Source organism: Colletotrichum higginsianum, chromosome 1 (genome assembly GCF_001672515.1).
Source record: "Colletotrichum higginsianum IMI 349063 chromosome 1, whole genome shotgun sequence".
NCBI classification, from domain to species: domain Eukaryota; kingdom Fungi; phylum Ascomycota; class Sordariomycetes; order Glomerellales; family Glomerellaceae; genus Colletotrichum; species Colletotrichum higginsianum.
The window spans coordinates 2,929,074-2,951,425 of NC_030954.1; the positions used below are offsets into that span (position 1 = coordinate 2,929,074).

General features: G+C 57.8%; 4 protein-coding genes across 4 annotated transcripts; 2 read left to right on the forward strand and 2 right to left on the reverse strand.

Annotated features, from left to right (window-relative positions):
• Positions 1–1,801: 1,801 nt before the first annotated feature.
• Positions 1,802–3,250, reverse strand: CH63R_00903 (Alternative oxidase; the record flags this gene model as incomplete). The annotated part of the gene is made up of 2 exons (XM_018295878.1): positions 1,802–2,802; positions 2,926–3,250. 2 exons carry the CDS (start codon positions 3,248–3,250, stop codon positions 1,802–1,804), a joined length of 1,326 nt encoding a protein of 441 aa, XP_018164240.1.
• Positions 3,251–8,934: 5,684 nt separating this feature from the next.
• CH63R_00904 (uncharacterized protein) lies at positions 8,935–10,881 on the forward strand (the record flags this gene model as incomplete). The annotated part of the gene is made up of 1 exon (XM_018295879.1): positions 8,935–10,881. One exon carries the CDS (start codon positions 8,935–8,937, stop codon positions 10,879–10,881), a length of 1,947 nt encoding a protein of 648 aa, XP_018164241.1.
• Positions 10,882–16,306: 5,425 nt separating this feature from the next.
• CH63R_00905 (uncharacterized protein) lies at positions 16,307–17,029 on the forward strand (the record flags this gene model as incomplete). Its single annotated transcript, XM_018295880.1, has 1 exon — positions 16,307–17,029. The coding sequence occupies one exon, from the start codon at positions 16,307–16,309 to the stop codon at positions 17,027–17,029; it is 723 nt and encodes a 240-aa protein (XP_018164242.1).
• Positions 17,030–17,197: 168 nt separating this feature from the next.
• On the reverse strand, positions 17,198–18,282 carry CH63R_00906 (uncharacterized protein; the record flags this gene model as incomplete). The annotated part of the gene is made up of 2 exons (XM_018295881.1): positions 17,198–18,161; positions 18,227–18,282. The coding sequence occupies 2 exons, from the start codon at positions 18,280–18,282 to the stop codon at positions 17,198–17,200; spliced, it is 1,020 nt and encodes a 339-aa protein (XP_018164243.1).
• Positions 18,283–22,352: the final 4,070 nt, after the last annotated feature.

Sequence of the window (22,352 nt, forward strand, 5' to 3'; positions counted from 1 at the left end):
GGCGGCGCTGTCGAGAGGGTTGAATCCGTTGGTAGGTAGCGTTCGGTTAGGTTAGATTAGATTAGAGGGGAATTGAGAGGGGTGGTATTTCGTGCTCAAAGCAGTCGTGGTGTGCAGAAGGGATTTCCAACGGGGGGGTTAGACGGCAGCCGACATGTGTCGGTCTCCTCTCTTTTCTTCTTCCTGGATTCTCTGCCCCCGAAGGATGCGCTTGTTTCCGGCACGCGAGCGTGTGCGTGTGCGCGTGCGTGTGAGTGTGTATGTGTATGCGGCTGTGGTGTGTGCCGTAGTGGTGGGATGTATGCGCGAGGCAGAAGTGAAGAGAGGCAAAGAGGCGAAGATATGAAGAGATGAAGAGACTAGCAGACGGAGACCGGCTGACAGAAGATTTGGTTGTTGTAAGTGAGGGGAACCTACGGAAACGGGACGTATTACGTGCGAGAGTGAGAGTGAGAGTAAGAGTAAGACTGAGCGTGTGAGTGAGCGTGAATGAGAGAGGTGTGGATTATTTGATTCATCGGCAATGGAAGCCTGGACTCAGCGTGGCCGCGGCGCAAACCCACAGCCATTTCCTGCCAGTCGACTGAACGATATATACACCTACAGGTGAGAGAGGAGACATACACATCCACATGACGATGAGCAACGCAGGGGGGGGGAAGCGGGCGCGCAGGCAGCCCCGAAGCAGAAGCAATTCGTGTCTCCTCCTCCTACTTAGGCATTGATACCTAGGTACGGGAAAGACGAGAAGAAAAGAAGAAGAAAAAAAGCCCGCATGCAATGGTCTGTGGCTTCCGCGAGGCCCTGGACCCTACTAGTTAGCAGGCACAGCTTCTTCTGCCCCCGCTCCCGCTCACATCTCATGTCACTACCTCAGCTCTCACTTATTACTCACTCGCTCGTCTCTCATTCCTCACAACCTCTCCGCACCACAAGTTAAATATCGCCTATCCTACATCTATCCTGGATGTCATTGTGCCTTGCTAACATTAATATCCTCACCCGTCCATCACAACACTCACTCACTCACACACACAGAGAGAGAGAGAGAGAGAGATGCCCGCCCAGAGCCGCTCAGCACCGAAAGGGAGGGGCTCGCGTAGTCGCGTGACGGGGCGCCTGGGGTGACACAAGACGCACCTCACCTCCTGCTGGAGTTGGGCGCATCTCCCTCCTGCGGGTCAGCTACGGCCTCGGCCTTACATGTCTGTCTGTCTGTTTGTCACTGACGGCTAGGCTCCATCGGGTCGGTTAATGAGGGGCAGAGCCAGAGTGGCAGAGAGCCAGAGAGCCCACCAACAGGCGCGCCCCCACTGATGCGTCTTCTGCAGTATAGCATAAGCAGCTCTGCCGCCTTCTACCGAGTCGACGGCGACAGGGCGGCCAATGGCGGGGCCCCGTCTGGTTTCGATAACGGGCCGTCATCTCGCCGGTGGACGGAATGCGCCGAACCATCAGGAGAAGCACGAGGGAGTCCCGCCGTCAGAACGTGAGGGGGTTAATGCCCGCCCGCCTGGCCGCCGAGGGCGACTTACAACAGTCAGACAAACATCGAAACGGGGGGGGGTTGGCCGGGTATGTGCACAGGAGAACTCCGTAGGCGACTTCTGACATGCAACGGACAAGTCGACGTGATGTATCATATTCGCTACATGCCCACGATATGCGACAAGAACGGCCATCAAAAAGCAACGTAAGCACCTTAGCCACAGTGTTTGAAACTCAAATCCTTCCCTCTATGTTTGCGCCATTGGCCTTCCCCCACCACACCCCTACAAACCATGTCCCCACCCCAGTTAGATCATGGCCATATCGTCGACTTCATGCCGAAGGCGTTATCGTGCTTCCCGTACAGGATCGTGTAGTCGTCCTTCCACGCGATCGTCTCGGCGGTCGACGAGGGCGACTTGCGCGGCCCCTCCCCGAACGCGTACGACCGCCTCAGGGCCAGGTTCCACGCGAAGCCGCTCGCGCTCACACCCGCCACCAGGCCCGCGCGCAGCATGATCTCGTAGTCGACGAGCCCCTGCTGGTCCCACGACAGCTTCCCGAGCGCGGTCTTCTCCTCGACGTCCAGGATGTCCAGCTTCGTCACGACCGTGACGTTGAAGTCGGCGGCGCGGTCGACAAAGGCCGTGATGTTGTCCTGGGTGGCGCCCGTGGCGAGGAAGGCGATGTGCGACTGGGACTCGGACAGGCAGTGGAAGTAGTTGGCCGCCTGCGTCGTGTAGTCCGGGTACTTGTCGTCGACGTTCTCCTCGGTGCGCAGGTGCACGCCAACGAAGCTTGACGGGTGGTACCGCGTGCGCGGGTCGAGGTTGAGCCGGAAGCGAGATCCGAGCGTGAAGAGCGCCGACGCCGCGAGCCGCCGGGCGTCCGGTCGGATGCGGAGCATGCGGCCGAACGACGACGCCACGGGCGCCTTGTCCTTGGCCGTCGGCCACATCCACTGCGTGCGCTGCAGGTGGACGCGGAACGGGTTCGTCCTCTCCTTGACAGGCAGCTTCTCGTCGAGGAATTTGTGGAACTGCTGGTGCCAGTTTTCCGGCTCGGCCATGACGTTGCCGTAGAGCCAGTTCTTGTTGGTGTCGCCGATGCTGAACTGGAGAGCACTGATGGCCTCCGGCACGTTGTAGAGGTCGTCCATGGACTCGTACACCCTCATCTGTGGGCAGTACGTCGTGAGCACGTTGCGCAGATGGTCCATGTCGAAGTAGTAGTCGAGAGTTACGCCGGGCCGCCCGTTGATGGATTTGATGTCGTCTTCGGAGCGAGGGATGATTTCGGGCAATATCAACGCAGCTGGTTTTGCCTGTTAGAGAGGAACCGGAAAAGACGAGAAAAGAAAAGAGAACCCCCCCCCCCCGGGGGGTGGGAAATAACAGTAGTGGTGACAACGGCGGGAGAGCCGCCGCTTTTTCTTACCTCCCGCCTCGATCGCAAAGCGAAGGCAATGTAGATGGGCGTTTCGCACGTCGCCGATGCCCCCCGGAACGGCGTCGCAGCTCATTATCAAGCCCGGGGTCCATTGCTTGCTGGCACATAGGGACTCGATGGCAGCGCCGTCGAAGCGGCCGTCAATCTCGTGTTCGAGGAAGTCCTTGATGAAGAGCTCCCTCTGGTTGCGGAACGGGCGGGTGAGGGACTGGACATGCTGGCGGGAGATGCCCAAGTACCAAACGGACCAGAGGATCAGGATGAAGGGGCCCGCAAACTTGACGAGCTGGGACATGGATGTGGACGTGATCATGATGGGTTTGGCGATGCGGTTCGGACTGCTTCTGTGACGGGAGAACGTGGGAGAAGCATTCAGTCGATGGGTGACTCTCAAAAAGACTTCAAAGTAGGCAGACTAAGGAAAAAGAGACACCGCCAGGTCCCGAGGGCGGACGAGTGGAATGAGAAGCTTCACGCCCTGGCTGAGCGCGCCAGAAATGTGGCGTTTCTCAGTCGTTCTCGGAATGGCATGGCGTGGATCGACATCTATGGAAGGGATGGGATTGGCGATAGCGCGCCTGGTGGTCTGCTAGTCTCGCAGCCATCTTCTTTGACCTTCTTCAGCAGCAGCTTATGGGTCTGGACGAGGTCGTCATCGGTCGTTTCGGTGAGGTCGTGGTTCTTCCATCCCGATTGTCATACTCCCAGGGCCTGTGGGAACACAATTCTACACGGCTTGAGGGCACGCACTTCAACAGTCGAGATTGCCGGTCCAACGCGAGTACGATATGGACTCCACGGCCAATCCGCTGCTATGGCTTTCTGCTTTGCTCGCTCGCTTGGTGGTGCGAGATGTTGAGGCATCTCGAGGACACACGCTCTGGTTCCGGGATACCACATGGCTCCCGGACGACTCGATTGTACTTGTGTCTCATCATCATGTCGATCGAGAAGCTATCTCGGATGGCAGGTGATCAGAAGTTTGAGTAAGCCACGGAACCGGCCGTCGTGCGATGGTCGTCAAGCTCCCCGCTGGATACTGTCTGATGGCGTCCTTCAACATGTCCGCCGACTTTGAACTGAGGAGGAGGAGAAGACAACGTCGACGTGGTTCAAGGATGATGCAACGTGCCGCGGTAGAAGACATTCGGGTACGTGCTGCTCGGATCTCGCAGCGGACAAGCGAGCGGCACCGCGCAGGCTACATAATTAGAGCCTAGACTACCTAGACCTAGAGAGCGCATGCGCGGTCTGATTGGCCGTCGCTGATCGTCCCATGGTCCCCCCAGGCCTTGGTGTCGCAGTGAGCCCGCTGTCAAGAGTTCCGCTCATGGGAAGGCCGTTTTGGTTGACTCGGACGGTGTGATCGTTTGGACGGGAGCGAGCGAGCGAGCCAGATTAGCCTGGAACGTACCATGCCGAACAAGAGTTGGATCATGGATGAGAGAGCTCGGGCCGCTGAGATTGCCGATGGCATCGGAAGCGTGTGGCCGACCTTGAAGAACGGACGAGAACCGAGCCGGGGGTATCCCGTCATCGAGTGCCGGCATTCCCAAGCGCAGGAGGAGGAGGAGTAGTAGTAGTAGTAGGAGGAGGAGGAGGAGGAAGAGGAGAACCCGAACAGCGTTGCAGTACAGTAGACTTGCTGATCCCCTTGCCCAAGGCGGGCAGAGGTTCAACGACAGCCGGTGCACCCAAGAGAGCCATGCTTGCAGCTGGCAAGCCACGCTTGATGAGGTTGACGGTGACAAGGCCTCGTTCACCCGCAACATGGCTCCCGTGGTCGCGCAGGCCGAAACAGGCATGCATACGGAAGCTGGTCAAAACGCCATGTTGCGCGTCGATTGGTCCGAGGTGCAGCGACCTGATTGCAGGCAGAGAGAGATGACAGGTGATTGAGTAAGTACAGCGACGCAACGACGCGACGCAACGCTAGGTCGTGGGATTTGCGAGGCTCGTATTGACATTGACATGGTCGAGGAGTTTGTTGCCCATTCCCAGCGGGCCTGCGCTTCCAGGGCGTTTGTAAGACGGGGAATGGGAGATGGGCCTCGTGTCAGGTAGGTAGGTAGTCTAGGACTGCTGGGCTTGTCTCCATGTACAGGTATAGGTAGGTATGGAGTGAGCGAGCAGGAATTGTGTGCAGTCTGTCTTGGCCTTGAGCTTGGGCCGAGTGTTGAAGCATGGCAGCTACAAGAACAAGAGCCGAATTACCGATACTTAGGTACACTACCTAGATCAGACCTCTCTCGCCCCAAGCTTCAGTCCTCAGTCGGTGCCGGTTGGATGAAGATGGCGGCCGTGGGCCGTGAGAAATCTGCAGGGAGCTGCAAAATGCAGCGATATTCTGTTCATGTTCCCCCCGCTTGTCTGCGCACAGCCGCCCCGGGTCCCCTCGATCCTGGCATCGCATCTTCATGCGTGTGGTCCAGACTTTTGAGCGGTACGGGACATTCAGAGGTACTATAGAGGTATTGAGGGTACGTCTCTTGGGTTCAATGTAAGTGACTCCCGTCCCCAGCTGGCAGCGTTCGTCCAGGTTCAGTTCAGTTCAGTTCAGTTTGGGGGTGTGCTTTCCGAATCCAGGTCGGCCAACATGTGGTGGCCCTACAACTAGATACAAGTACAGTAGGTAGGTAGGTACAGAGGTACAGAGCACACAGGTACCTACCCTACCATCAACGAACGCTGTGGCCTGGTTCGCCCAATCAAGCATGGCAGAAAACAGCCAGACGACCGGATGATCCACTTAAACACTCGTGCCACGACGCGATTCTGTCGCGTCCGCAACGCGTCTTTTCCCACTTCACATCTGTGGATATTGGGTGTCGAAATTTTCCACATCTCTTTTCTCTCTCTCTCTCTCTAACAGTAGGTATCTCTCCCACGGATCACCCACCCCTCCTGCCTCTCCACGACGGGACGCCCCCCTTTCGGATACCTGTAAATCGACAAACGTCACTGCCCACTTTTGTGATGCCAATGAGTCGCCGCCCGCTTGTCGCACGCACGCACACACACTCTCTCTCACCTTGACTTTCACCGGGCCGCTTCCAATACCTTCACCTGGCTACTCACCTCTCTCTCGCTCCCCGTCTCGACTTGACCGTTCATTCAGCTGTGGCGGCACCCCAACAAAATCGCTCCCTCACTAATCCCGCCCTACATCAAGTCAACCTGCCCGTCGTCATCCCGCTTCTCGGGTTCCCCGCCATTGATGCCACTCTGAGTCAACCATTTCTTTACACTCCTTTGAAACGGTGTCTCGCCTATTTGCAATCGTTCGGCAATATTTCAACTTCATCTTCAACCACAACCCGCTCGCTACCCGTGCATTTTGTGGCTTGTTAAGCCGCTCAGCCAGTGCGCACCGAGACTCTGTTCGTCCCAAGGGGACCAACGCCCGGCGCACGAATAAGCCGAATAAGCCTGTCGGCTGCAGACGCAGAAACCAGCCTCTCTCGTTTCCTGGGCCCCGGTCTCCAAACGACCAAGCGCAAACCACGGCACCCGCAACAACAATCACCGCAGGGCAAACGCGCCCTACCTTGGGAAAACAGAGCACGAAGCTGCACGCACATCCACTTGAACGCAGTACTCTCTGTATCTGTATCGTCCGTCTGGTTGCTTGTGTCACCGCCCCACAATCCAACCGACCTAGCTGTCTGGACTACTCCTCCTCCTCAGCTTGCTGTCATTGTCGGTCCCAGACTGCTTCATTGTCTTGTCGTCTCGTCTGCTGGATCAGCCAGTCTGCGATTGACTCCCACTGGCCACCTACGCCCCTAGCTTGTTTCCTGCGGCATCTGTTACAACTGCTGCATAGCCCGAAGACCAAAGAGGACCAGTGCTGGCGTGGGAGTTGTTGATAGCTCCGTCATCAGACCTGCAAAGGCCTGCTTCCGGTGCTTTGCCTCGACCAACCCAACCCCTACTTCTGCGCGCTTCCCAGACTTCACGCGCGTCGTACCTTGCCTTGCACCTGGCGAACGGGCGGACCGACCAACGGGAGGTCGAAGCCTCTGTTTTGCTTTGCTGCGTTTCTGCTCTCTCCCCTCGTCGCTCGTCCGGACCCTCGTCGTTCGCTGCTTCATGATCCGCTGCACATGCACACCTGTCGTGTCCGTCGACTGGCTAGCTATACCAACCATACCGCACGGTACAGTGCGTTCGGAGTGCATGTGCCTGCCTGCTGCAAACACCACCCACCACCGTCCGTCCGTCCATTCTGTCATTCATTCATCCATCCATCCATCCATCCATCCATCCCACGTCGCTGACCAGCTGCCTCGAAGGAGGACCGACCTTTCTGGAACCCCCTTGGTGAAGAAGAGTGAAGGCGGGTCTTGGACTCTTGGAAGAGCCACCCACGACTTCAGCCGGACTCCAGTCTCAGTGGTTGACAACGGACGATCAGTCGACCCTCCAGGGCGCTTCCCACACCACGCACCTCACCGCACATCGCTTCTTCAGGGTCTTCGTTGCAAAAACAAGACGTCGCACACCTGGCCGCTCCACTCCGCTACATGCGCTGGCGGCCCTTGAGGCTTCTGGACTTGTCTCGAGCCGCTACTGGCGTGCCCCGTCAGTCACACCTGCTCCACTGTCACTCACGCCTCGGACGGCCTAACTAGGTTCCCTTGGGTTTAGTCTTGGTGGGGGATTCTAGCGTCGCTCGACCGCTGTCTGCTGTCCGCTGTACAAAGTACAGTGTCCAACAACGGCCCCCCGGTCGCTGCTACATACTGCTACCACTCCACGCTTTCTCTGCCTCTCCATCTCTGCCGAAGTACGTACTGTACTGTACATACCTGTACTCCTCCCACCGCTGCAACGACTGCACGGTTTGTCGGTTCACCCCAACTCTGGCGAGGTACTTTGGGCGTCCAACGGCCTGTCGACCCTTTCCACTGCAACCCTCAGGCACGAGCACAGGCTCAGGCGCAGGCACAGGTCGTCTCCCATTCGTATCCTGCGTCCCGCCCTGTTCCCGGCTCTCCAAGCAAGGTTCGCGCCACCCGCTCTTCTCTTTCTCTCTCTCTTCTCCACTCCGCCCACCGTCCACCGTCGCTGGACCTTGCCATACATACCACACCGGTCCGCCTCAACCCAATCCTCCCCGATCTTCCTCCTCCCACCTCTTCGCCTTCAACCACAGTCGTTCCTTTTTCGCAAACATCAACCGTCCTCCGGTGGCGGGGGTTGCGCCGCGATTTCCCCCAATAAGACCACGAGCTTTCCACCGCCAGTAGAGACGACGACGACGACGCCTTTGTTGTTGTTGTTGTTGTTGTTGTTGTTGTTGTTGTTGTTGTTATTGTCTTGTGAATCCGGCTCCCGGCTCTTCGCGACGACCCATTTCCTTGGTTCTACACACAAACACACACACCACACACACACATACACGCACATTGCGCCAACGAACCTCCCCCCCCGACATCCACGAACCCATCTACGACCCTTGAAACGAAACGACGACCACGACCGCGACGAAGACGGCTATTAACGTTTACTTTTTCTGTGTTTCATTCGACTCTGGCTTTCACGGAAGAGCCTTTGCAAATCCAACGTCCCTCGAATCCAGGCGAGGCCGTCGCATACCTGATTTGCGTTGAATTCAGCGCACCATACCAACCACTGCAATCGCCTCGGTCGCATTCGATCAGTCCAAAACTTTGCATATTCGACGACTCGCGCCGTACACATTTGCGCCCTCCCCGCGCGCGCGCACCTTTCGGGATCGGCATTAGCTTCCCTTGGAGCCGTTGAGGCTTGGAGGCCTTCCCACGCGCTACCATCCCAGACATTTGGACGGTCGAATTCCCGCTTGTCTCTTATTTCCGCCACAACAGACGAGTGAAAGGACCACGTCGCCTTTGTTCTCGAGCCGTTACCCATCATCCGGGCACCAAAGCGCGGAGCTCCGTTGCCATTCGCATTCTTTACGAGAGACGATCACATTCCAAAGACGTCACTCTGTACCTGTTGTCGGGCACGATGAATCCGCAACATTCCGGAGCGGCGACGCTGCCAAAAGGCTTCCGTTTCCATGACCCGGACCAGCAGAACCCCAAAACACCGGAGCCATTTGCCACGGACGAGGAGCTGCAGCCGCCTTCCCCCCCGCGCCCTCGCTTGAGACTGAAAAGGCGCGTCGCATCCAACCTGACTGCCCCGACGTCGCAGTTCCTCGCGTCTGTCGCTGCAGCCGACGTGCCAATACCCAGCATCGAGGAGCCTGTGCCATCTGGCGCAAGCACGCAGTTTTCCAGCATGACATATCCCGTCATTCACAACCTCAAGGACCTGGATGGACTGGCGTTACATAAATTCCGCGACAACCGTTTTTCTCCACCCAAGACGCCGGCACCCGGCGTAGCCCCGTCGCTTTCCCCCAGACGATACCCAAATTGGTCCATCGACTCGGCCTTCAGCAGCGGCGAGTCTACCCCGGAATTCGAATCCAGTCGGCCATCCACCGCACGCTCCACCCAAACCAGCGCATCCCTCTTCAGTCGCTTCTCGCTCACGTCCGAGGACCTGCAGTGCATCAGCCCCGAGACTGACGCGTCGGACCATTTCAAGCAGTCGTTCTTTGACGGCTTTGACGAGCCTCCCCACCCTCCAGCCAAGCCCAAATCCAAGAGGAGAAAGGCCCCGTGGACGAAGGCTATGAGCGACCACCTGTGGACTACCTACCTCACCTATCTCCAGGACCCCAAGGTCACGCCGTTCCGCACCGGGAAAAGCTGTGTCCCTCCCCAAGGCGTGTGTCTTCGGGTTGCCAGGGAGGCGAAGAGGAGCTGGAGGGGCCCCAAGGGCGGGAGAAAGTCGTTGAACCCCAAGAGCGGAAGCAACACGCCGACCGTCGAGACTTGCACCTTTCTCCAGTGGCCGCACACTTGCGCGGCCACCCGGGGCCATTTGAGGGAGCTTTGCAAACTGAAAGCCGCTTCATCGTCGGCCCGGACGACCCAATTCCTCGCCAACAGCCCGACACCCTACGGCAGGACGGCGGCGCGGTTCTGGAACCGCAGATCCACTCCGGCCCGGTCCCCCTCGGTATTTGCGGCGCACGACATGTCCATGTCGCTGACCCTCAGCACGTCAGAAGCCATGCAGCCACACGGTCCTCTGGCGCAACTCACAAAGACGGATCCCGAGCTTGCTCAGGAGCCCATCACGGAGCCGTTCCCACTGCTCCCTGTCGATTTCGGCAAGCTGGACGTCCCCCTGGGTGACGAACGCCCCCGGCTCGGGTCGCCGTTCATGGCCAAGAGCTACGGGCCTAGCTCGACTGGCTCGTTGGCTGCTGCCGTGTCTTGGGCGCCTCAAAGACAGAACCAGAGCCTCGGCCACAGACGCACGCTCCAGTCGCCGGCGCGTCTGACGCGAAGCCGGTCAAACACGCAGAAGCGGATTGGAAGACCCAGGCAGTTGTCGCATGAGCCGCGAAAGACGAAGCGGCCCAGTCTTGTCTCCGATCTGTGGACCGAGCCCGCGCCCGCCGAGGGTCTGCGCAAGACGCCACTCCAGCCGGACGTCGTCGAATTCAGCTCGACAGCCAACCACTCGCGCGATGACCTATTTGTTCCTCGAACGAATCTTGCTGGGCTCTTTACGGCCCCGATGCAGATACCCTCATCCCGGCCTCAGTTGCTGGACACATCCGACCCCTTTTTGGCTCCGCCTAATGCACCGCCTCCAAGGTTGGGATCGCCATTTCCCGGATCCAACACCAGCTTTTCGTTCCCCAACCGGTTCACGCAGCCAGAGGCGTTTGACCGTGGCACGATCCGTCCCTTTGCAACAATACAGCAACCCGGTGACGGCGGCTCGGCGCCTCCTCGCAATCTGGCTGATAGACTTGCCTACATCGACGAGCGTCTTAGGGACTTTAGACGGCGTGACCCTAACCGTCGCCGATCCGAATCGCCCTTTTAGTGAACACTTCCCCCTCCCCCCCTACCTACCTTTTCCTTTGTACATGCTGCTACGCCCGCCATTGTCTCACGACTTATGAGTTCATGCAAACCATCTGCCCGATACCCATGTGGGCAGACTCCTGCAAGGACATGCCCTTCGACCGGTACATAGACGACAGCACGTTTTGATGACGGCCCCCGACACTGGCCACCTACACCATCGACGCCCTTTTTTTCCTTGCTTCACTTCTTCCGAACACATTTTGCTTCACATATTGAGGGGATTGGAGATGGAGACCTCTCTCCCGGCTTGGAGGACTAATGGCCACTTTGCTTGAGATAGTGTGCGATTCTGGACACCATTCCCTATGTTATCTTTTGTCCATCCGTGGCTGTCGGCCCTTTGGCAGCCCGGCTTCTGGTTACGAGAACTATGACGATGGGCATGACGAAACGACATTCCGACGGGGACGTCGGACATTTTATGTATCTATCGGCGACCGGGCCTTGTTTGGGGTTCCGGGACGTTGAGCGCGCGCGAGAGAGGAAGAGAAAGAGATCCATGAAGAGAGGAGATTTGAAATGGAATCAGAAGAGTGTGAAGAGGGTGTGATGAACATGGCCACGAGTGAACCAGAAGAAGACAGGACAATCGTTTTGAGACGAAATGGATAATGATCTTTGGGGAATCCCGCGTGCCTTAATTCGTTCGTTTCGTTTCGGCCCAACTGCCCCTCCGTGAGGACGTACTTTTTGACGTCAGATTGGTAGAGACACTTTCGCGGGTCCTCTCACCGCCGCGGTGTCTCGACGCGAGCCTCCCCCCCTTCCTCTGGGCGGTTGACGCGTTGGATGCGCGAGCACCGCCTGGTGCGAGAGAGCCCTTTTGCTGAGGACGAGAGGAGGTTGGGCCTATCATTGCGAGCCAAGACGCGGGACGATGCGAGGGACGCCGCATCGGGCGCGCGGAGACGGCTGAGGTGCATGCCGAGACTGGAAGGGAGAGTGAGCTCTGTGTTTGTGTGTGTGTGTCCCCCATCTCCCAGCCTCCCGGATTCCTAAGGGTTCTCTCCGCAGAGAAGGAGTGAACACAAGTATTGCTCATCTGTATTAGCGGCCTCCAGGCTGTATACGTTACCTGGTCCAAGTCTGTACCATACCGTGCTGTTTGCATCAAAAAAAATCACACACCTTCTGGATGCTCAAATCTTACGGGAATGCCTCGGAGGAGGCCGCAAGGGGAAGGGGGGGGGGGGGGGGGGGGGGCGGCGCTCCGGGGCCGGGCTATCCAGCCGACGCCCGGGCGAGGCGAGTGGCGGACCAGACGCGGTAAGACGCGGACACTTCGAGCGAGGGTGATGGATGGCTCTGATGAGTCCGTGAGGAATGCTAGCGGACATTGACGGGGGTTTTGATGGTTTGACTAGGGAATTCAGTGCTCTGGGAGAGGGAGGGGGGGGGGGTTCGTCCTCCGCGAGGAATGCTCCCTCTTTTTGCCTCGGAGACTCCTGAGATACGTAATGGGTAATGAGAAGGGGGAACGCAACGGAGACATCAGCATGTCTGCCATTGCTCTTCCCCCCGTCCCCCCGTAAGTATCAGATGCCACAGGTTGCAACTCGGCCGAGACTGCGCGATCAGCGGGTTTTGAACGCCGGGGGCGACGGAGTTACGTATCGGAGGGAACCCGACCGCAACCCAGCTCGACCCCAAGAGGGGGGTGATGCGACGAAGCGAATCGGATCTCCGGCGACTTTCCTTTTTCTCTCTTCCTGTATTTTCTTCGTTTTTTTCTCCCCTTCGTCTCCAAAAGCTTCGCTTCGCTTCGCCAGTCCGCCTCGAGGGGGTACGCCTCTTCCGTTCCTACGTTCGTTCGCTTTCGCTTCGGAGGGGAGAGGTCTTTATAGACATGTTTCCGTAGTCCCCGAGTCCCCGGGGCCTTGTCTCTCCAGACGCGTCAACCTCGTTGGACCAGAGGACGCGAAGAGGGAACGGAACCCGAGCGATCCGACATCGTCTCGACCACGCGTCGTACGTCACCCTGGGACGGCTCCTGGGCGGGGCGTACCTGGGGAATCAACGAGCATCTCGAACGGGGATGGCGTCGGGCGTATGGGTTTTAAGCTTCGAGGCCGGCAGGCAGGCCGGCCGCAAACCCCCCCCCCCCCCCCCCCCCGACAAACCGAAACGCGGGTCCTTCAACGCTACCGGGCGACGGACTCGATCCTTGCCTTGCGAAATGTGCAAATTATCGCGTGTCGTTCTGGCAAGCGTACTGGATGGGCTTTGTGGGAGGACTTGTCTGATTGGGCAGCTCGTTCCACAGGGGGGGGGACGCTCTTTTTGGTCAGTCGACCTCTCTCCCTCTTATTTCTTTATGCTTACTGTGTGTTCTATGCCCCCAGTCGTGGATCGCCGTGGGAATGAGACCGAAATGCCTCTTAAACCCCCCCCCCACCGGACTTTCCTCTCCCTGCTTGAGCCGCGATGGAGGTCGAGATCTGCAGGCGCGGGAACACGTGGAGGAGCTGCTACTACTGCTGCTGCTGCCGCCGCCGCGACATGGATGTCAATGTAAAAAAATTAAAACGAAATAAAAAATACTGGCACCTGTTCCTTGTCTCCGTCCGTCGGCGCATCCTCTCCAAAACCCCAAAGGGCCCGCGCAGACGGGAGGTGGCAGTACACACAGGCTGCGCCGCTCCCTCCCCGGGGTCCGGAGGAGACACGCCAGTCGAACTTACGCCCGGCTCTGGTGCGGACCAGGGAGGTAGCGAAAGGAACGCGTTGATGTCGGTCGGGGACCACGCGAATTCGTCGCCTAGGCCTTACCGTATACGGCGGCTTGTCGTTCGTCGCCCTTGCAGTAGCAGACGCTCCCCCAGTGTTGGTCGTTTGGGCCGGTGAGACAATGTCTAGGTGATCGAACCCCCTTCGTGGCGGACCGGTCCAAGGCATTTGTTCGTGGCATCGTGACAATTCTTCGGAGGCCAACCAACGGGACGACGGGCAGACGGGGTTCCTTTCTCTCTGTCTCCCCCACAGGCCGCTCCCGGGGAGAGGATACGAAAATGAAATAAGGTCCCCCTCTCCAAGGCTTATTTTAGATAATCTGAGCGGTCCCGCGTAAAGAAAAAAAACAAGTAGTACTTGTTTCCGTACTATAGCGAGAACGATCTACATGCGCGCTACGCTCGTATTTATCGACTAGCCCCATAGGGCGACTGAGGATCTCATTTCCCCTTTGGAGTCCTTGGTGCTTGGTGCCAGGTGGACGGATCTAGCTGAGTAAGGGGGTAAAGGTAGGTGGGCTTCTATATCATAGTTGCGCCGCGATATCCGGGGGGGGGGGGGGGGGGGTGCCGGCGTCGGGTTGGCAAAGCAGTCAGAGAACGGATGCCATGGCCGTCTTGTGCTGCTAAAACATGAACCGCGTGCGTTTCTCCTCGAGGCAAGGGGAGCGATTATAAGGGAATAGCGGCAAGACAAGGCCAAGGCGACAAGATCTTGGACGACGCCAATGAGACAAGACCCCCCTCCGCAAACAGACTTGTCAGACAGACAGACAGACAGACAGACAGACAGACAGACGTCAGTCACCCCTCCCTCTCCTCTCAGTCTCCGAGGAGGAAGAGCAAAAGAGCCGTCCATCATGACGATATCGACCCGAAACTAGCTGCCACCCCCCTAGTTTTAGCATCCTGTTATTATTATTTTTTAATTATATGTCCCCTCCCCGCCCGCCAACTAACGGGGGGCAGAAGTGTCCCAAGGCTGAGTGAGAGCTTGGGCCCGAATCACCCCTTTTTCGTCCCAGGGCGGCCGAATGTGTCAGTCAGTTGAAGCCAACGATGGCCATCTCTGTATTTTTCATGGCCACCCTCATTGACTTTTTTTTTTCTTTCGAATTATGTTTTGTCTCAGACAAAAGTATCAGATTTGAGGCCAGACCAGACAGATGAGAATGATGGAAACCCCATAGACAAAAAAAAATCACACAACCCCCCCAGAAAACGGGAAACCTGGCCAAAGACCAAAGACCAAAGACCAAAGACCAAACGCCGCCCCCCTCGCGACCAAGAACCTTATCCCAAAGAGGAAACGTCAAGGACTCCACGAGGCAAGGCCGACCGACCGATCATCCGCTGCTGCCTTGCCTGAACGCTCCGCGGCCCCGGTTTCCCTTTCCTTGGCGACCGACGCCGCTTCCGGTCTTTGGGGGGGGGGGGGGGGGGGGGGGATAATGGGTCAGGGTTTTTTTCTTCTTCTTCTTCTTCTTCTTCTTCTTCTTCTTCTTCTTCTTCTTCTTTAATTTTCAATTCCAATTCCATCTTATTGTCGATTCCCCCCTCCCTTTCCCTTCCCGAAATGGGTTTGCACGCTCAAGCTGGAAAGGAAAAGAAAAGGTCTGGGGGGGAGGGGGGAACGGGGAAGAGGGAAGGGGAACGCCGAACGAGGTTCCCTGGGGTTCAAGCCCCCCCCCAAGCAGTAGCGGCAGCAGCAGCAGCAGCATCAAGACAGCAGCCTAAAATACCTGAATTAAAATAAAAGGAATTTAGAACTAGAGCCAAAGCCAAAGCCAAAGCGGTGACATCCGGGTGTCACCGGCCACCGGTCACAGGTCACACACACACACACACACACACACACACATGCCATCTCCTCCACATCCACCGCCCGCCGTCGCCGTACCAAGCTTTCCCCAACGCAATAAGAGGGGAGAGGGAGAGAGAGGGGAGAGAGGGAGAAGGAAGAAAAAAAGCCCAAGCTTGCACAAAACGCTCTATGATGTACTTCGTCTCGTCTCGTACCACACACACCACACACCACTCACCACCACACCGCACCACTTAGACACTCTACTTAAACAGCCCAGTGGGCGGCCGGGCGGCGCGCATCCGTCCAGCCCAAGCTGATCGGGCACCCCCCTCTCCCTCCCCTCCTCAAGGTATAATATCGTGTCAGACCGCACCACCACCACCACCACCACCACCCGCTTCGTTTCGTTTCGTCCGTCCCCTTCGCTGTTTCCGATCCCCTCTTCCCGCTCTCTCTCCCTCTCTCGTGCCTTTCCTCCAACATCTTGGACAAACGTCCCCTCCTCCATCGTGTTTCCCCATATAATATGCCCGACACTGAACGTCCCTTCCGTCCATAATCTCATATCCTATTGGACCGTCCGTCCGTCGTCGACGAACGTCCAGACCAGACACCAAGCTCCCCCACCCCCTAAACCAAACACCTCCAATTCACCGATTCCGAAAGAGAAAAAAAAAGGACAGCCCGGTCAACGTCACTGGAAGTAATAGAACCGAATCGAACATATCCCAGCAAACATCATCTAGTGTTTTATTGGAAAGAGACAACCAGGCAGACCGAGAAGCCCATTCCTCTGGCATAATTGAACTACATAATCACGCCCATAAACCCCCAGAACAGAAGAAATGGCTCGTCTAAGCGTCGTCCTCGCCCACGTCCTGTCCATCACCGGATCCGCCCTCGGCCGAGCCTCGCCCGCCTCTTCCTCCGCCGAACGGCAACACCTCTCGACGGCCGACTGCGCCCTCGTCGACGCGCCGGCGTCCCTGACCTGGCTCTTGCAGGATCAACCCTTTGAGCAGGAGGACCCGTCCGCCTTCTTCTACGTCAACCAGGACATTGACGCCTCCGGTAAGAAACTGGAAAGCCCCCGCCCCCGTGCTTCCCCTCTTCTTCCTTCTCCTCAAACAAAGGAGACAACGATACTCAGACGTGGCATAGGAAATAAAGCCAACAGGGTCGCGCAGCTCGTCACCTTTGGCGGCGTCCAGGGCCAGGAGCCCACCGAGTGCAGGCTCCTCTTCTCCATGCCCGAGGACTCGGAGAGCTGGGAGCTCATCCAGCGCGAGGGCGTCACCACCATGCGCGTCTTCCGCGTCCCGTCCCACGAGGCCGACGACACCGTCCGCCGGAAGCAGAACCTCCTCACCACCCTCCACGTCCGTCCAGGCACCCAGTCTATCGACCTCGGCCCGTGCGACGGCAGCGGCAGCTTCGTCTTTGAGCTAACCGACCGCGGCCGCAGCCGCGTCGCCTTCCGCCAGGCCTCCAAGCCCAAGGACGGCTTTGGCGTCTTTATGGCCACCGGGTGCCCGGCCCCCAGGAGACTCGAGTCGGAAGACCTCTGAGACACATGGAAAAAGAGGGACGAGTGACGATATGAACATGTAGGATTTGGCCATCTTTTCGGGATTTGTGTTTGTTGTTGTTGCTGTTGGGACGGCCGAGCCAGGTGGATGGACATTCGGCCACATTCGTTCGTCCCACTGAGATTCGATGTCGACGCCGCACACTCCTCAATAAGCCCGCGCCGCGTGCGCCATCCTCTTCTGCCGCAGGAGGTGCTGTGGCATCTCTCGATGGGAACGGGAACGGCTACGACTCGGCTCAGGCGCGATCTCCATGACCAGCGGCACCAGGAGGAAGTTGTCCAGCTCCCTGCTGGCCGTCGTATGGGGACACCGGCGCTCACCGACGGCCGCGCGATGGCTGTGGAACGAACACTGCCGGAACCCGAACTGCCTCTCCTCGTTGCGCAGCTTGTTCGCCGGGATCCGCAGCTGCGGGTTCTTGATGCGCGTGTCCAGCTTGCTCGACTTCATTTTGCGCAGGTGCGACGTGTACTCGGTCGCGAACTCGGGGAACCGCTCAAACATGTCCTGGAACCTCTCGAGCCCGCCGTCCTCCCTGATGGACGAGGCTCCTCCCGCGACTGACCAGGAGACCATGGCCACCGTCCACCTCCGGAGCCGCATCGACGCCTCGGCGTCACACTGACCATACACGAACTGGACGAATCGGGGGGTGACGTCCCAGTCGCAACGGAGGTAGATGTCTTGCAGTGCGTCGATGGCCAGGTCCTGCAGGTGGTACAGGTCGAGCCTGGCGGCGAAAACGTGAAGCCGGACGAGAGCCCAGTGCAGACGCTGGCAGGGGACGCCCGGCACGTCGCTGACGAGGGTGATCATCTCGTCTAGGTGGCGGCGGAAGCCGTCGGGCTGGTGGAGCCACACGACGAAGAGCTCGAACATGGAGGCGGACTCGTTCGGGAGGCGCATGGTCGACGTTTGCTGAGGCAACCATACCGGCACTGGCGTCTGGCTGGAAGAGACCTTGACGATGCCGGCTGGCGTGGCATCCAGTTGGTCTTCAAAGAAGGGGGCGGCATTGCTGAGCTTCTGCTTGTTAATCCGGAACTCCTTCATCTTCTCGCCGCGGCCGACGAACACGCGAGCCAGGTCGTCATTGTCGTGTGATGATCTAGATGAGGAAGGGTTAGGCCCTTTGCCCGGTGATTGGGTTGTCCGACGGGAGCCGGGACTTACACTTGGGATCCTGAAGACTTGTGGAAGATTGCCTGTGGTCTTGCCATGGGTGCCATTTTTGATTATGAGTGTTCCAGCACTTGGTATGAATCTATAGGAGAGCCAGCTCTGTCGTGGAAGAAAAGAAGCAGTTGGTAAGACTAGAAAGAAACCTAGAACGCAAAGGAAATCCAAATACACACACAAATGAAGAAAGGCCGTTGACTTTTGTCCGTTTGCTTATCCACCCTCCCAGAGAGCTTATAAAGGAAAGAGAGACGGAAGAGGGCGAGAACTGGCTCGAGACGGGCCCGAGGAAGCTCTCCATTATGAATTGCCTCAAAGTCCTGGGCGCAACTCCAGCAGGACGAGGCAGGGCAGGGCAGGGCAGAGCAGCAGCGGGCATGGGGAACGAACGGCATGGGGGCCGTCGAGGCTGATCCCTCACACGAAGGCCCCTGTGTCCCTGTATCGTCTGCCAAGCGCGGTACCGTGTACGTGAATAAGCTTATAGGTGACAGTAGCCGTTAAAGGCCAGTTTCAGAAAAGGAGGGTAAAGATGCTGTGGCCGGCATGATGCTCTAGCCGGGGGGAGGAGATGGGGCTTTGCTGGGCTTTGCTGGGGGGTTGTCGAGAGTTGCTGGGACTACTGTTGCATTGTCGGCTTAAGAGACAGCTGATATGGGGGCAGCGATTCACGTCAAAGACGAGATGTTGATGCTGCTTGGGATGGGGGTGGGGGGGTTGGTGGTTTCAAAACGTCATTGTCAAACACGCTGGGTGCAGTGGTGTGGGAGTCGTGCCGCGCGAAGTGCTCCCTCGACGGCCTCGACTGCCTCGAGTGCATCCAGTCGGCAGGGTTTGATTTGGCTGCCAATGGCCGCGGGACACACGGCTGTAGCGGAAGCTTGGGGTAGCTTAGTCTGTGGCTGATATAGGACCGGGATCCCGGTGCATTGAGGTGCAACAGTTCTTGACGTTCCCGCCGGAGCCCTGTCGAGAACCGTCTCGTCTGTGCAGGCGATCTCCTGCCTGACCGGGTCCCCGAGTTGCAACTCGGTGGTTGAGAGTTGAGGGGGTTTTCTGAGAGCCAAGACGCGTGCCGGCCTGCCGTCCCACCCACGGACGGGTACCAACATGGCTTCCATTTTTTGGGGGCGGTTTCTTTTATTCAAAAAACATAAACGCTGATCGACCGGTAAAGCGTGCTTTTTAGACGAGCACGTCAGACGAAGAGGCGTCCTGGCCCGCCCGTTTCTGGTGTCAGTCGTGACAGGTAAACAAGCCAAGAACGAAGCCACGGGGCGTGAGAATGTTTGGTGCCGCAGTCCGGGGCTACATCGCCGAGGAAGTCGCACTGGCGAGCTCATCGTTGCAGACCGAGCCTGTCCTCGCTCGAATTTCCAAGTGATCATGGCTGGGGCGTCGGAACAGTCATTGCGAAGGAGGCACCTCAATGCTCAGTGATCATCACTGCCTAGCAGCATCGGCTCTGCCACAGCCAGAGTCGAGCGCATTCCAAGCTCGACGACTGCGCCGCCGCCGTGTTGCGTCCGTCCGATGCTGCGTTCTTGGATCGTCGAGGCAGTGCATCGCGGGCGGGAAACCCCTCAAGCTCGACGGGGTGGAAACTGAAAGACGGGATGCTAAGAGCCGGGAGCCTATATCGCTACCATGGTACGCTTGGTTTCAGCCGTGGGGATGGGAAGCTTGGAGGAGTTGATGGGCACGTCGCGAGGTGGTGGAAAAAGTGAAGGCCCGTATTCGAGCTGGCGGGCGTGCAGACTTGAAACCGGGTCTCGACCGCCGGGTACGACGAAGCTAGGCGACCCGCGAAAAGAAGAGTCTAACAAGCCTCCTTGAGGCTGGCCCAGGAGCCCAGGAGGCTTGGGCACAGGGCAGCCTGTGGCCAGGCCCCAGTGCCAGTGACTCTGGCCCATTGGCCGACCCAGTCTTTTTGCTCAACCTGCAATATCGGCGAATTCTGGCTCCGATGTACGGTTGTGGAGACTTGGAGAGGTGGAGTTTTCTTGCCAGTCTTGGAGCCTGGAGGGGTTGAGCTTCGAGAAGGAGACCCCCGACCCATATCAAGAGGAAGAATCGGGAGCCGGGGGTGATTGTTGTTTGCGCGGATTTTTGTCCCTCTCTCTCCTCTCTCTCCTGTCTAGCTCCAGTCCCAGCTCCAGCTCAGACTCCAGCTCCATTGCTCCCTTGACCTGACTGACCTAGACTTGATTATGGGTCTCTTCTAGTCGATCACGCCATTGCAACGGCCCCAGAAACAAAAACTGTTTTGACTGCGTCCACCCAAGATGTTGTTGTGTTGTTTTGTCGGAGGAGGGGCGTAGATGATCTCGAAAATGTTGACGTCGACCACAACAATCAATCGAGCGACGCACATTGTCCGAGACTGACATGACATGGTGCCGTCCGTCCTGACGCGCCCAGGGAGGACGATGAGCGGTGACGAGTGGCGGAGAGGGCCTTCATTGGATCGAGTTGCTTACGCGGAGAGGAGGGAGAGGCCTAGGTCGGTTCGAAGGCAGCGCCACGAGCTCAACACACACACATTGGCGGCTGCTTCGCCATCATGAACTCAGTTGGGCGAGAGGATGGCGTGTCCAATCGAGGGAGTCTAGAAGACGCCTGAGCGTGAGATATTGCAGTCATATGCATCATTTTCTCAACAGGGTGAGACATTTGTGATAGCTCAGGGAAGCTAACGAGGTTGTCGCTGACGGTGAAATCGGGCACCGCTGGTTACTGAGTAGTGGCGGGGATTCGGCAAAGGCTACGCTCGACATGCTCGAGTAAGGTGCCTGAAAAGGGGCCGGCGATGCATTTCCAGATGGAAATAATCCTCTCGATGTATATAGTGTGGGCGAATGGCGGACGAATGAGCGGGAGCATTAACCCCCGGGTAAGCTCTGGTAGATTAATACCTAAGGCAAAAGCTTAGGGTAGGTTCGTATTGGGTTACTCACGGGCCACAAGCCGGCGGCGGGCGATAAGAGCCAAGACCGGACGAGAGAAGGGGAAGGAAGGGAAAGACCAAAAAAAAAAAAAAAAAAAACCCCTCCCCAAAAAATAAGGGAGGAAGGCGCGTTCACATTCCACTCCCGCTCACACCGCCCTTCCATATCGAGGCAGGTCCCTTGCGTTCCTGCCGCCCTTCGTCGACGACTGGGCCAATAGGAAACCGGCTGCCCCTCCTTCCTAAGGTCAGGTTTCCCGGCCATTGTTTGACTTTTTGCTACCTTGAGTCGACCGACGTCTCTCGCCAATTCATCTTTGCATCGAGCCTCGAAATATGGCCCAACAAGAGTGGCCGTCTAATATGCGGACACGTAGATAGTTTCGAGGCCGGCCGGCCGGCACTACGTCCTCAGGCATAGACACATGTGAAGTGAAAAGTCGAGGGGCAACGGGATGGGGCACGATGGAGAGCGACGGCGACCATCGAGCTTGTGGTCAGGTACAGGCTGCTGGTGCTGGAGCTAGCTACCGTGACTGCAGGTACCTACCTACCTACCTACCTACCCAAGGGGGAGAGCGGCACTAACAGAGAACAATGGGTGGCTGGCCAGCGTAGCGCCGGGACGTCGTAGCTTCTCGTGATAGTGCTTCGTTATGGGCCGGTACGGTACGGATACCCCGCCATGTGAAATGTGGTGAAGTGCCCAGCAGGAATGCACGGTGGGTCCATCGACCAAACATTGTCCCCAATTGAGTCTCCAGCTTCACGCCACGCTGCCTTCTCAGGCCGTGCCAGAGGGCGGTATCCCAAAGGGCAATCTGCGACAACCCCTCCTTCCCTCCCAAAGCTACCCCACCTCGACGCCAGCGGTGCAACATTCGGCGAGAGAAGACTTGTCGCCTCGTTTGGTTCTTTTTACTTTTGTTCCGGTTTTAATCTTTCTCTCTTGTCTCACCCCACTCCAACGGTGGTAGACTCGACGATGGAGCAATGTGAGGGATAGATGGGAACCGAGAGGAAGAAGACAGTGACGATAGGTATAAATCACCAAGTCAGATGATGTAGCGAGTTGTACCGTGCATGCACTTTCTGTATCTATCTGTACCTCCTCCTACCTACTCCGCGTAGGTGTGTGTAGGTGGGCCAGGGGAGGAGAAGAAAAAAAGGCAG